The sequence below is a fragment of the Esox lucius genome, chromosome 19, assembly GCF_011004845.1.
Source record: "Esox lucius isolate fEsoLuc1 chromosome 19, fEsoLuc1.pri, whole genome shotgun sequence".
Taxonomy (NCBI): Eukaryota; Metazoa; Chordata; class Actinopteri; order Esociformes; family Esocidae; genus Esox; species Esox lucius.
Genome location: NC_047587.1, coordinates 12,310,071 through 12,322,293, shown reverse-complemented (window position 1 = coordinate 12,322,293; position 12,223 = coordinate 12,310,071). Strand labels below are relative to the sequence as shown.

Below are 12,223 nucleotides of genomic sequence, written 5' to 3'. Positions count from 1 at the left end.
ATCGGAGTATAACATTTCCTTGGCACTACTACCCTAAACAATTTGTTTATATACCAAAGCATTTTTAGAACAAAAAAAAATCTGTATAAAAAAAATCAGTAAATCTGATATATTATTTCGTCAACATTTTGGGGTGACGATACCCCATTTTTCCTAAGCGCACATTTTATCCAAATAATTCAAATGAGGAACGGGGTGACTGCGGATCCGGCTTTTATCAGGAAAGTGCTACATGGGTCAACATATCACAATGAGAAAGCAAGAACATTTGTAAAAAAAATAATAAAGGAACTTAAAATATTGCACATCAAATAACAAAGTGGAGAACAAACTGTACATGTCTTGCCTAGCCTAGTGAATGGTGAGGTAACAGAAGTTTATGAGGATGGTATTTACATGGGGTAGGGTTAACCCTAAGTGTAAGCATATAAATTCAAGTTGTCCATGCAAAAAGGAGATATTGACAAAAGTCCCCTAACGTAAAATCATAACAATGAATCTTACAGAAAAAAAAAAACTAAATATTATACATGTCTTTCCCTTTGCAATATAAGCTCTAGCAGCTCTGTACATTTGTACCCAATTTCAAATACAGTAAAAGTGGTTACCATCACTTAACCACAAAAATGTGACTTCCGACTATATCAAAATCCTGTATTTTTGTGTCATCACATTTTCTCACTGAGGGTACATTTTGCTGACATTGTACTCCATTTATCAACCAAAAGAAAACCTGCCCCAGTGTCATTGTTCACACTGTTTTGTTCCAAAACAGCTCAATTCACATAATGTGCAGCCAGTACAAACAAACCTACTAATGCACACACACCACATCAAGATCTGGGGGTGGTTGTAGTTAGTGAAACATTTTGGCTTAAAATGGACTACAAAGCTCAAGCAAAAACATTCTTCCATGAAAATATATTTTTCTAGTGGACAATTGAAAGTGCATAAGGACAAAAATTACACATATTATTATCTCCTACTTTTAGCTTCACATATGACTATAAGCTATTCTTCAAAAACCTTGGATATATTCAGTCTTTATAGATATTTACTACTAAAATAATGATTGCCTATTTTAGTATGCAATGTCATAACACTATTCCAAAAATATTTCTCTACCACATTCAAATTCTAAGTATTTAAACTGTGAGTGATATGCTTCAAAAGCTATTCAGCGCTTTTTTTCTTTCTCATAAAAGAATGTCTGCTCAACTTATCATTAACTATCTACTCTGTGACTCCACAAATCAGCACTGACCAGCACAGAATTCACTGGTGGTTCCCTACCCAGCTGCAAGCTGTTGCAGGGTCATGTTTAATGGGGCACAATGTAGAAAACTCTTGAAAATGCTGTGTGACCAAAACAAATAAAAATTTTGTTTTTTTTATTTGACAAATTTGGGTTGTGCCTCCTCATTTCAGACCACAGTCTTCCCTCACATGTGCGACAACACAAGCTTGCATATTGCATGACATATACACATGGCCTCTGTCCTCAGGAGCCAGTGCAGTCTGTGTAAGTGGTCACCATGTTTCCCCTGCGCTGCGTCACCGTCCTGCAGTGTTGCTTCGCGGTAGTACCCCGAAATGAGCTCCCTGTCCTCTTAGTAGAGTCCCGGTCAAAAGTGAACATCTTCTCCATGTCGTCAAACATGTCATCGAAGCCGCCTGCTCCAGCAAAGGCACCCTGGAAGTGTCTCTGGTGTCTGCTGTGGTACGCCTCTTGTTGAGCTCGAAAGTGTTCTTCAGAGTGCCTCTTGTGACGGGCATGACGGTTCTGGTTGTAAATGTCAAAGTCCTTGAACATGTGATCAAAGTTGAAGTTGATGGGCCGGTGGTTGTTTGGAACATTTCTGTTTTTGGTTCTGTCGTCATAGAATGTGTCGTGTTCAAACTGGTCGTATTCTTGTCTCCTCTTCTCGTCTAACAATGTTTCATAAGCTGTCAGTAAGGGTTACAAGAAAAACGTTCAGATTACAGAAATGATTCTATTAGGAGTACTGAATTAAAACAACAATGTTAAACAATCTTAAGCAACAGTGCTGTAATTTGGTTACGACACAATGGAGTATAGTAACAACCTTACCCTCTGCTATTTCTCGGAATTTAGTCTCAGCGTCTGGGCTCTTGCTCTTGTCTGGGTGATATTTCATTGCCAGCTTGTGAAAAGCCTTCTTTATCTGACGCTCGTTTGCATCTTTTGGTACTCCCAATATGTCATAATAGTCCTTTCTTGCTAGTATCAACTCTGTTATCATCAGGATGCTAACTGCAAATGTTAAGGCTCCCTGTGTAGTTGCCATGAAGCTGAAGGGGTTCTGTAATGTTAATGGAGTACAACTAGATTAGATTATTTTTAGATATTTATTTTTACATATGCCTTATTTTAAAATGTTTATTTTATTGTGTATTAAGTTTTTGATACATTTCTATTGTCTACTTTGTAGAAAATAAAAATAAGCACACACCAGATTTCTGTATAATTTACTGTCTGTTTACATGTGCATGATCAATAAAAAAAAATACAAATTGTTCACATTAAGATCCCACTGTTTAATCGTAATGTTAGTACAAACGTTTTAGTTAACCATGATACAGAATGTATCTGACTACTATTAACCTTTACTTGAGAGCGATGTAAAATATTTAGGAAAAAAATATTTGCAACATTGATGGAGGCAGGCTACCTTATCTAGGTACGATACAGTAGCTATTTCTACTAACTGAAACTTGCTAACCCGGTTAACCTGAATTGACACGATATTATTGTAGCAATATTTGATAATGAGGATAACCGGCGTACCAAATTACTACTAGGCTATTGGTAACGCTAGAAGTAGTTCCTGCACAGTCATCTGTAAAATTCTGTAGATTGCTAGGTTTTTCAAAATGAAGCGTTAGATAACTTAATCATTAAAATAACTAAAATAATTAAAATAATTGAAAGACACATAATGGAGTAATAATAGAACCCAGAGGCGATAATACGAGTTTGTTTACCTTACAAAGCTAGTATGAATGACAAGTTCAGTTGGCAAGCTAGCGAGAAGCTGTCGTCGCGATTAAATGACGTTTATTTTTAACGGCTCGCTGCGGTTCATTTCTCCTCGCTTTCTGTTGTGTAGCGTCGCGCTGTTTTGACGTTATAACACAACACGCTTGACTTGTGGATTTTGAAATGGATAGCTGCTTGCGATTATAGATTAGATTCAACTTTATTGTCATTGAACAGTACAACTACAGTACAACGAAATGCAGTTTGCGTCTAACCAGAAATGCAAATAGAGTGCAGAAAAATGTACAGTACAATAATATGTATATACAAGTGGAATTAATGTGTGCAATTAATGCAAATGCATTACATATGGCAATTCTAAATGTGCAGAGGAAAATTCACAAATGTACAGAAAATGTACAGGTATTAAGTATAATGTGAGATACAAGTGAGATGAACCGTTGTGGCAATTCTCAATGGCATTCTGAATTTGCAATCGTGGCGAATTGAAGGAGTAAAGTAGCGGTTATAGGCAAATTTAACAGAATTAATCACAATGCTTGGTGACGACATAATTTTCAGATAACAAAATAAATGATATCAATTTATTTTGGATGATATTGGGTGGAAACCAACTTGTATAAGACCTATACCACGGGGATGACATCAAACAACTTCAAACTGTTATAATGTCATTGTTTACCGGTTTTTAATCGCAAAGGCTCTAGGGTTTGTGGTATATTTTCAATAGAACACAGATAAATTCTGTATTCAGGCACCCAGTCCAGATTTCAAGCTGGGTGTCCTGGGTCCCGACAGATATCTGTAAAATATCTGTAAAAAAATACCGATAAGTTTCCGATATTCACTACCAAATTATCCCGGTTTTCCCAACAATTAAATTATAATAATACTGTAATGTTTCCACATACGAGTCGGAGCCAAACAAACAACTGCGTAGAACAGCGTAGAAAAGCAACAATTCTTATTAAATCTCAAAGCGCCCCCGCTCCACCAACCACAAGCACGGATGATGACCAACAAGGCGTGCATAAGTGGATACTTGTGCGCGTGCATTAACGTAAGGGTCCCGGTTTTGGGGTTTGAAAATGTGGTCATCCTAGATTTAACTGAAGGATGAGAACAAGTCTGCTACTGTAAATACATTTTGTATCAAATTACAATATTATATTTGGGGTTCCTATTTTATTTTCAGTTTGGGCACCTGACGTTTAACATATGTTAAAAGTTAAAACTATTTGAATCACAGTATTGCTTGCGCTTCTCCGGCATTACATCTATAGTGCAGGTGTTGGTTTTAAATGTTGTTACAGACAAGGGTTTCCAGATTTTTTGAGAGTACACCGGAAATTACCTGCCACTCCACAAAAACCCGACGAAATGCTATTTTTACTATACAAAGTATCTGTAAATCGACCCGCTCAATATGTAAGAAACCTCTCCACCTGGCAACACTGTGCCAGACAGTAAGTGACTAGTATATTTCAGTGCTGTTACTAACTCCTAAAGGTGTAGGAATTAATTTGATATTTGGGGGACTTTTTATATTTTACACATGGTTGTTCTGGGGGAACCTGCTTCTAACATTGGGAGACATGTCCCTAACTCTCCCTGCAATGTAAAGGGATATATATATGTATATATATATATATATATATATATATATATATATATATATATACATACATATATATATATATATATTGCATAGGGGACATTGGAGGGGTAAATTATGAAGGGCAACCGTTCCTCAGGAAACAGCAGCCATTCCATGTGTTTGAACTATTCATGAGCTAGCACAATTGACTCAACTTGTAAACTAATTCTTCCTTGATTAGTTTAATTAGATTAGCTAGCTCAGGGCTACAACAAAAATGTGAAACCGGTCCTCCCAATGGAGAAGTTTGAGAGAGAACCGCTGGTATAATGTTTAGAATAAATTCTACAGACCCTACTATTTCCAGCTCAAACTTTTGAAATAAGGCAATATTTTGTATAAAGATCTAAAATTGTAAACATTTATGGATTAAGATGTACTGTAGTTTCCTTTTAAAGCAGTGTTGATAGTAACACTACTTAGTTATTAGGTTGCTTTTTGGGAATCAGTTTTAGGTGGAGACAAAGGTGAAGAGTGGCAAGGGGTATTGAGCCCTGGTCTCCGCCAGGTAGCCTCACTGCATGGAGGAGTGTTACCACTGCACTACGACTCAAAGCGAAATATAATATATTTATTGTAAGTTATCCTTGCAGTGTTTAGAAATGCAGACTTTTATTTCATTACATCCGTGTATTACGTCATCGTTTGTGCCCTTTGCAGTATACCAACAGAGGTAGTCCAAAACCGAGATATCGCACTTTGGTCATTCTCTGTAAGGTTTGATATTGGCGAGACCAGTCCAGTCTACTTATTATCCCCGCCCCACAGCGGGGTTGTCCCAAAGCGACACATCTCACTGGTAGATGTTTTCTGGTCGGGGCCGGGGCCAAAAGTAGACCAATTCCCTTTCCGCTTGCACCATCCGCCCTGCCGCAACCAGAAAAAAATGGTCCAGTTAGATGGCACGCTTTGGTGACCCCCTCTGTGGGGCGGGGGCACTAAGCTGACCGTGGGGGCCTTGTTTGGAATTTTAGATTATAGGGGCGTGTCCAGTGCTTATCTTCACCCTTAACGATCTTTGATGCTAGTTCGGTGGGAAATCAACACTGTCACGTTGAATCACACCACCAGGCACCGAGAAGCTTGTTGTGAACCGTTTTGCCCTGTGTGTGTTTGGGTTTTCTATTTCAAGTGTCACGGAATTCTTCAATTTGAAACCATTAACAGGATACTGGTACGTCATCATTAGAGAACTTTTAGATTTAGCTACCGATTTAGCGTGTGTTTTTATTTACCTAGCTGCTGCTTGACTGTTGTTGTTGTTATGTTAGCTTGCTATTTACGCTACTGTGTTGTAGCTCAGTACAGGTTAATTCACAGCTAACTAGCTTCCAACCACTCCTCCACTTTTAATCGAAACATTATCGAACAAAATGACTGGTGTTATTCCGATGGTATGTAACAAATGTAACGTTATAATGGTTAGCTAGCTAAACTTTCCTGGCAAGCTGACATTGACTGAAACGCTTCCGATGACGCACACTGAGCAGGTCGTTCGGGGCAGCGGTACATTTGTGATAATTATTGATTCTGCGTCTATAATGCTTTTCATTAACAAAATATCATGACGATACACAACACAAAATTAAAGAGTTCTAGGTCATTTAAGCCTCAGATGATCCACGAGAGGTTTGTCAACAGTGGGAGATAAGCAGGTTGTTTGGTTTTAGGCAGGCACAACTGTTCACTCGTTATTCAAAGTGTATCAACGAACCTGTCTGACGGCAGCTTCTGCAGAGACGTTGGCTAAGTGTTCTGCGATATAAAGTTCGAACTACTGTAGAGAGGGAACCACAGATGAGCAGTTCGTTGGCAAGCAGGCAACACTGTTCAACGAGTCTCGATCTCCGGTCCTCAATTCTGGAAATTTGACTGCAACTTTTGTCTTCTACTAGATCTTGTACTAGGTTAAATTGTTGTATGTTCCCAGTCATTTAAATATGCAGTCTGTCGAACAAATAAAATGTTTAAACCCAATTTGATTACTAAACATATGTGACATAGAAAACTATTTGTGCACTTGTTTTGGCTTTACAGCCTGACGTTTAATACCAGTGATGAAGAATCTCAGATTGCATCTTCAATAATGACAGGCTGTATCGAACTTAAAAGATGCAGCCTGAGGCTTCTGAAAATAACAAACTATTTAAATCTACCAATTTGGGATGGATGTGTAGAAGATTGTTTTTTATGTCAATAATATATACAGTGGGGAGGACAAGTATTTGATACACTGCCGATTTTTCAGGTTTTCCTACTTACAAAGCAGTCAACCAACCTCTCCACAATGGCCAAGAACAGAGAGCTGTGTAAGGACATCAGGGATAAAATTGTAGACATGCACAAGGCTGGGATGGGCTACAGGGCAATAGCCAAGCAGCTTTGTGAGAAGGCAACAACTGTTGGCGCAATTATTAGAAAATGGAAGAAGTTCAAGATGACGGACAATCTCCCTCGGTCTGGGGCTCCATGCAAGATCTCCCCTCGTGGGGCATCACTGATCATTAGGAAGGTGAGGAATCAGCCCAGAACTACACGACAGGACCTGGTCAATGACCTGAAGAGAGCTGGGACCACAGTCTCAAAGAAAACAATTAGTAACACACTACGCCGTCATGGATTAAAATCCTGCAGCGCACGCAAGTCCCCCTGCTCAAGCCAGCGCAAGCCAGGCCCGTCTGAAGTTTGCCAATGACCATCTGGATGATCCAGAGGAGGAATGGGAGAAGGTCATGTGGTCTGATGAGACAAAAATAGAGCTTTTTGGTCTAAACTCCACTCGCCGTGTTTGGAGGAAGAAGAAGGATGAGTACAACCCCAAGAACACCATCCCAACCGTGAAGCATGGAGGTGGAAACCTCATTCTTTGGGGATGTTTTTCTGCAAAGGGGACACAAGACGACTGCACCATATTGTGGGGAGGATTGATGGGGCCAAATACTTATGTCATGCAATAAAATGCAAATTAATTACTTAAAAATCATACAATGTGATTTTCTGGATTTTTGTTTTATATTCCACAGTTGAAGAGTACCTATGATACAAATGACAGACTTCTACATGCTTTGTAAGTGGGAAAACTTGCAAAATCGGCAGTGTATCAAATACTTGTTCTCCCCACTGTATATAGTCTCAATATCACACCTCCAGTTAGCCTTGAAAGCAAATGTTTTTTTATGTGGGGCACGTACATGCATGTAAATGATATAGTACACAATTTCTGAAGACCAGTTGTGACTTGACAGCCCCAATTAAAAAAATATCCCAGAAATACAGTTAATAGTTAGTTGCCTGACTGAAATATAAGAACTCTCCAAGAGCATCAAGTGGTAGATGGGTGAAAAGAATGTTAAGATTGAATGGACAAGTTATATAGTCAGAATGGAATTCAAAAGAGGACCTATACAGACAACTAACCAGTAACTGTCCAGGACATGGCTGCAATAGAGTCTCCACTTGGTTGAATTAAGCAGCCATGTGTGACAACCGCAATAACCAGATGCTTCCCGGGTTATCTGGAGTAGCGGTACCCACTGGTGTAATCCATGTCTCAGTCAGAGCATGAAAGGGTTCAGGGGTTGAACTAAGCATAAAGTATTTGTACTGGCAACAGTCTTATTTTTGGCCGATTGTTAGTGATGCAGCTGCCGAAAAAGAAGAGACAGATGCGCAAGCTACTTGCTTGCCAGAGGTGAAAACATTCGCGTTAGCAAGGTTGTAATGATGGTTGCCCTGAAACGAAGTCTGCAGTGAATGTGCCATACCAAGCAATCAGACAGTTCCAAGAGCAATTATTCAGGAAGCTGCTATGTAAAAACAAGACATTTTCTATGTACACAAAGGCCTATTTCTCTCGAATATTGTTCACAAACCTGTCTAAATCTTTGTTAGTGAGCACTTCTCCTTTGCCAAGATAATCCATCCACCACACAGGTGTGGCATATCAAGATGCTGATTAGACAGCATGATTATTGCACAGGTGTCCCATAGGCTGGCAAAATGGGCAGTTTCACTGTATTGTGGGGGTTCGAGGGGGGTCCAAAAACCAGTCAGTATCTGACACCATTTGGCTCAAGCAGTGCAACACATCTCCTTCGAATAGAGTTGATCAGGTTGTTGATTGTGGCCTGTGGAATGTTGGTCCACTCCTTCAATGGCTGTACGAAGTTGCTGGATATTGGCTGGACCTGGAACACGCTGTCGTATATGCCGATCCAGAGAATCCAAAACATGCTCAATGGGTGACATGTCTGGTGGGGAATGCTGGCCTTGCAAGACCTGGGATGTTTTCAGCTTCCAGGAATTGTGTGCAGATCCTTGCAACATGGGGCCGTGCATTATCATGCTGCAACATGAGGTGATGGTCGTGGATGAATGGAACAACAACGGGCCTCAGGATCTCGTCACGCTATCTCTGTGCATTCAAAATGCCATCAATAAAATGCACCTGTGTTCGTTGTCCATAACACATGCCTGCCCATACCATAACCCCACCGCCACCATGGGCCACTTGATCCACAACGTTAACATCAGCAAACCGCTCACCCACACATACACGCTGTCTGCCATCTGCCCTGTACAGTGAAAACCGGGTGGCTGGTTTCAGGCGATCTTGGAGGTGAAGATGCTGGATGTGTAGGTCCAGGGCTGGTGTGGTTACACATGGTCTGTGGTTGTGAGGCCGGTTGGATGTACTGCCAAATTCTCTGAATAGCCTTTGGAGACGGCTTATGGTAGAGAAATGAACATTCAATTCACCGTCAACAGCTCTGGTGGACATTCCTGCTGTCAGCATGCAACATCTGTGGCATTTTAGAGTGGCCTTTTATTGTGGCCAGCCTAAGGCACACCTGTGCAATAATCTCGCTGTCTAATCAGCATCTTGATATTCCACTCCTTTGAGGTGGATGGATAATCTCGGCAAAGGAAAAGTGCTCACTAACACAGATTTAGACAAATTTGTGAACAATATTTGAGATAAATAGGCCTTTTGTGTACATGGAGAAAGTCTTAGATCTTTGAGTTCAGCTCATGATAAATGGGGGCAAAAAAAAAGTGTTGCGTTTATAATTTTGTTCAGTGTAAATTGCCTAAGCAAGACAGTGCCCACAGTGACTTATTTAATGAAAAAAGTATAGATTTTGCTCTTTGGAGCTGAATTCCTTCCAGCTACAATTCCCTATTCTCTGTACAACCTTAAGGTGTAATATAAACCTCTGATCTTGCACAATACTTTTTACATAACTAATAGTAATGTGCAATGTTTTTGTTATTCACCAGCTTCATGTGTACATGGTCTGAAAGAATAAACAAATGATAGCTTTCCTCCGAGACCGAAGGGGATGTCTCTTAGCTGGGCTCCAGACCGTTGTGTGCTCAGAATAAGCCGAGCGGTAAAGGTGTGGCAAGGTCGGCATTCTGCATCGTTTCCACTGCGACACGCCTGTCAGATCCATGTCCGGCCATCTCACAGCCGCAAGGTTGGCCACCTTGGCTGGAAGAGCGTCCAGACTCCAAAGAGTAGAAGTCGCGGTAAGCAATGGCTCTGCAGAGCTAGCCAGGTGAGACACAGGCTTGGACTCCACACCGGTGCCGGTTCATACGCCTCCTCGTCACGCTGGTCTGCTGGCCTGAGCCACACCATGTCACGGTTCAGGAGCACCCTGGACTCCGTCTCCAAGGCGGTGAGTGGGACCCACGCAGAGCTCCTCTCCAAAATTGCCCGACTGAGAGCCCAACCGAAACAGAAGGCCATTGAGGCAGGGAGGACGGTGGACACCGTCCCGGAGACGGGCCTAACACTGCCGGGTCCGGGCGCCGCAGGGCCCCCAGCACCTACCTCCACGCCTGCCCCTGCCCCTGTCCCTGCTGCTACCGCTTCTACACCTCCTCCCCTTGCTTCCCCTGCTCCTCCTGCTCCTCCACCTGGCACTACTCCTGGAATGACCCCTAGCAGCCCTCCCGTTGCCGCCCCTACAGCTCACCCCTCCAGTTCCGGGGCGGCAGTCTCAGAGCCCAGGCTGAAGAGGGTGCAGCGTGCCGCCAAAGCACCCGCGGCCCCAGCCAGTGGGGTTGTCAACGGGACCGCCGGAAGGGGAGAGCAGTCGGTTAAGCCGCCGACAGCGGCTAAGACCACCACCACCGCAGTCTCCAAACAGACAGCCCCGCTCTTCCACCCAGGCTCCCTGTCTGCCAACCTGGATGAAACGTACAACTACCTGGCCCAGCACATCAATTCCTATTTCGGCGCCACACAGCACCATGGGAAGAAAGCGGAGAATGCCAGCAATGGCGCCATTTCCACTCACCGGCTGCCTGTGTCAGGCAAAATGACTGCTGTGCCGGCCTTCGCCGCCACGCCCCCAAGTGCCCAATCGTCCCCTAAGAAGGGCTTCGGCCGTTACCTGTCCTACTCCGGGGACACGGTCCAGGCCTTTGTGGGGAGCGTGGGGAGCTACATCGCTCCCCTGGTCCCCAGGTTTAGCAGGGCGTCAGCTGCCACTGGGACTCCAGAGGTGGAGAGTGAGCCGCTGGAGGATGAAGATGTCGGAGCCAAGCAGCGGCCAAGAGAGGCGACGGAGAAGATGGACCCAAAGGCCTCAGAAGAGCGAGCCAAGAGACTGCAGCTACAAAGAGAAAAGGTAGGCCTGTGTTAAACACTGGAGGGGTGTGTGCGAATGCGCGCCTCTCTAGGCAGTTTTTATACTTGTGTCACTATTGTGGCCTGTTGCTTAAATATCACTAGTGATACCGCTAATTCACAGGCACAGTGAAGTGCCACTCTTAACTCGGGCCAGTGATTTCAGAAAGGTCACACACACACTGGGTTATTTTTGAAGAGGGATTCTAGGAACACTTCCATCTCACTGTCACGGTTGTATAGAGTCCCAGCTCAGTACCCTATAGGCCAGCCACGTGGAGCCTGTACAGTTATGTCATACTGGCATGTTTCCAACACTCAGATTGGCCTCTTTGGACGTCTGACTGACTGGATTTATTATTTTGTTAAGATCCCTGTTCTTCCTGTGTTCCACATTACATAATACATAACAATAAAATACATAACCTACATTTCAAATGTGAGTATAATATAGAGTATCTGGTTTCATAACCAGAGACTGTGGAGCAGAAACAATTTCTGGCCTAAAGACTGGTCAGTTAATGCCGTATAACATGTAAATATAGCTAGTTTTCCTTTTGTCTGCTTGATTTTGTCCACAAATACTACTTGAATAAATAAGCCATGTTTGTTTGTAATGTGTGTGTAGATCATAGCCAGGGTCAGTGTGGACAACCGGACCCGGGCTCTAGTCAAGTCATTACAGCGAGCGTCGGAGGTCAGGGTGTACGTCAACAGAGTGGAGGAGCTCGGCTATCACCTCCTGGAGTTCCCGGAGACCCGTGGGGTGGCCGTCAAGGTGGGCTAGCAGGGTGCTCTACTGACGTGTACTGAACTCTACTGATGTGTGCTGACTGTCAGATGCTCTTGTAACATTTTAATGTAACCAGCCCTAGGTGGGAATCGAACCCACCAGCCTGTTTTT

At 42.6% G+C, this 12,223-nt stretch overlaps 2 protein-coding genes across 3 annotated transcripts in view; one reads left to right on the top strand and one right to left on the bottom strand.

The window, feature by feature from the left end:
- Positions 1 to 196: 196 nt before the first annotated feature.
- dnajb9a (DnaJ heat shock protein family (Hsp40) member B9a) lies at positions 197 to 3,074 on the bottom strand. 2 transcript variants are annotated; one of them, XM_010889789.3, is made up of 3 exons: positions 3,007 to 3,074; positions 2,093 to 2,324; positions 197 to 1,947 (listed from the first exon to the last, which is right to left on the bottom strand). In XM_010889789.3, the coding sequence occupies exons 2-3, from the start codon at positions 2,307 to 2,309 to the stop codon at positions 1,502 to 1,504; spliced, it is 663 nt and encodes a 220-aa protein (XP_010888091.2). In that variant the 5' UTR covers positions 2,310 to 2,324; positions 3,007 to 3,074; the 3' UTR covers positions 197 to 1,501. The 2 variants fall into 2 exon arrangements, with proteins under 2 accessions (XP_010888091.2, XP_019896016.2); XM_020040457.2 differs by lacking the exon at positions 3,007 to 3,074 and having other exon boundaries at positions 2,093 to 3,000.
- Positions 3,075 to 5,394: 2,320 nt separating this feature from the next.
- LOC105021841 (calcium-independent phospholipase A2-gamma) overlaps positions 5,395 to 12,223 on the top strand; it is a 32,945-nt gene continuing 26,116 nt past the window's right edge. The window contains exons 1-3 of the mRNA XM_013138940.3: positions 5,395 to 5,853; positions 9,960 to 11,320; positions 11,948 to 12,097. Coding sequence (XP_012994394.3) covers positions 10,022 to 11,320; positions 11,948 to 12,097 — 1,449 coding nt within the window. The 5' untranslated portion in view covers positions 5,395 to 5,853; positions 9,960 to 10,021. The remainder of the gene's footprint in view (positions 5,854 to 9,959; positions 11,321 to 11,947; positions 12,098 to 12,223) is intronic.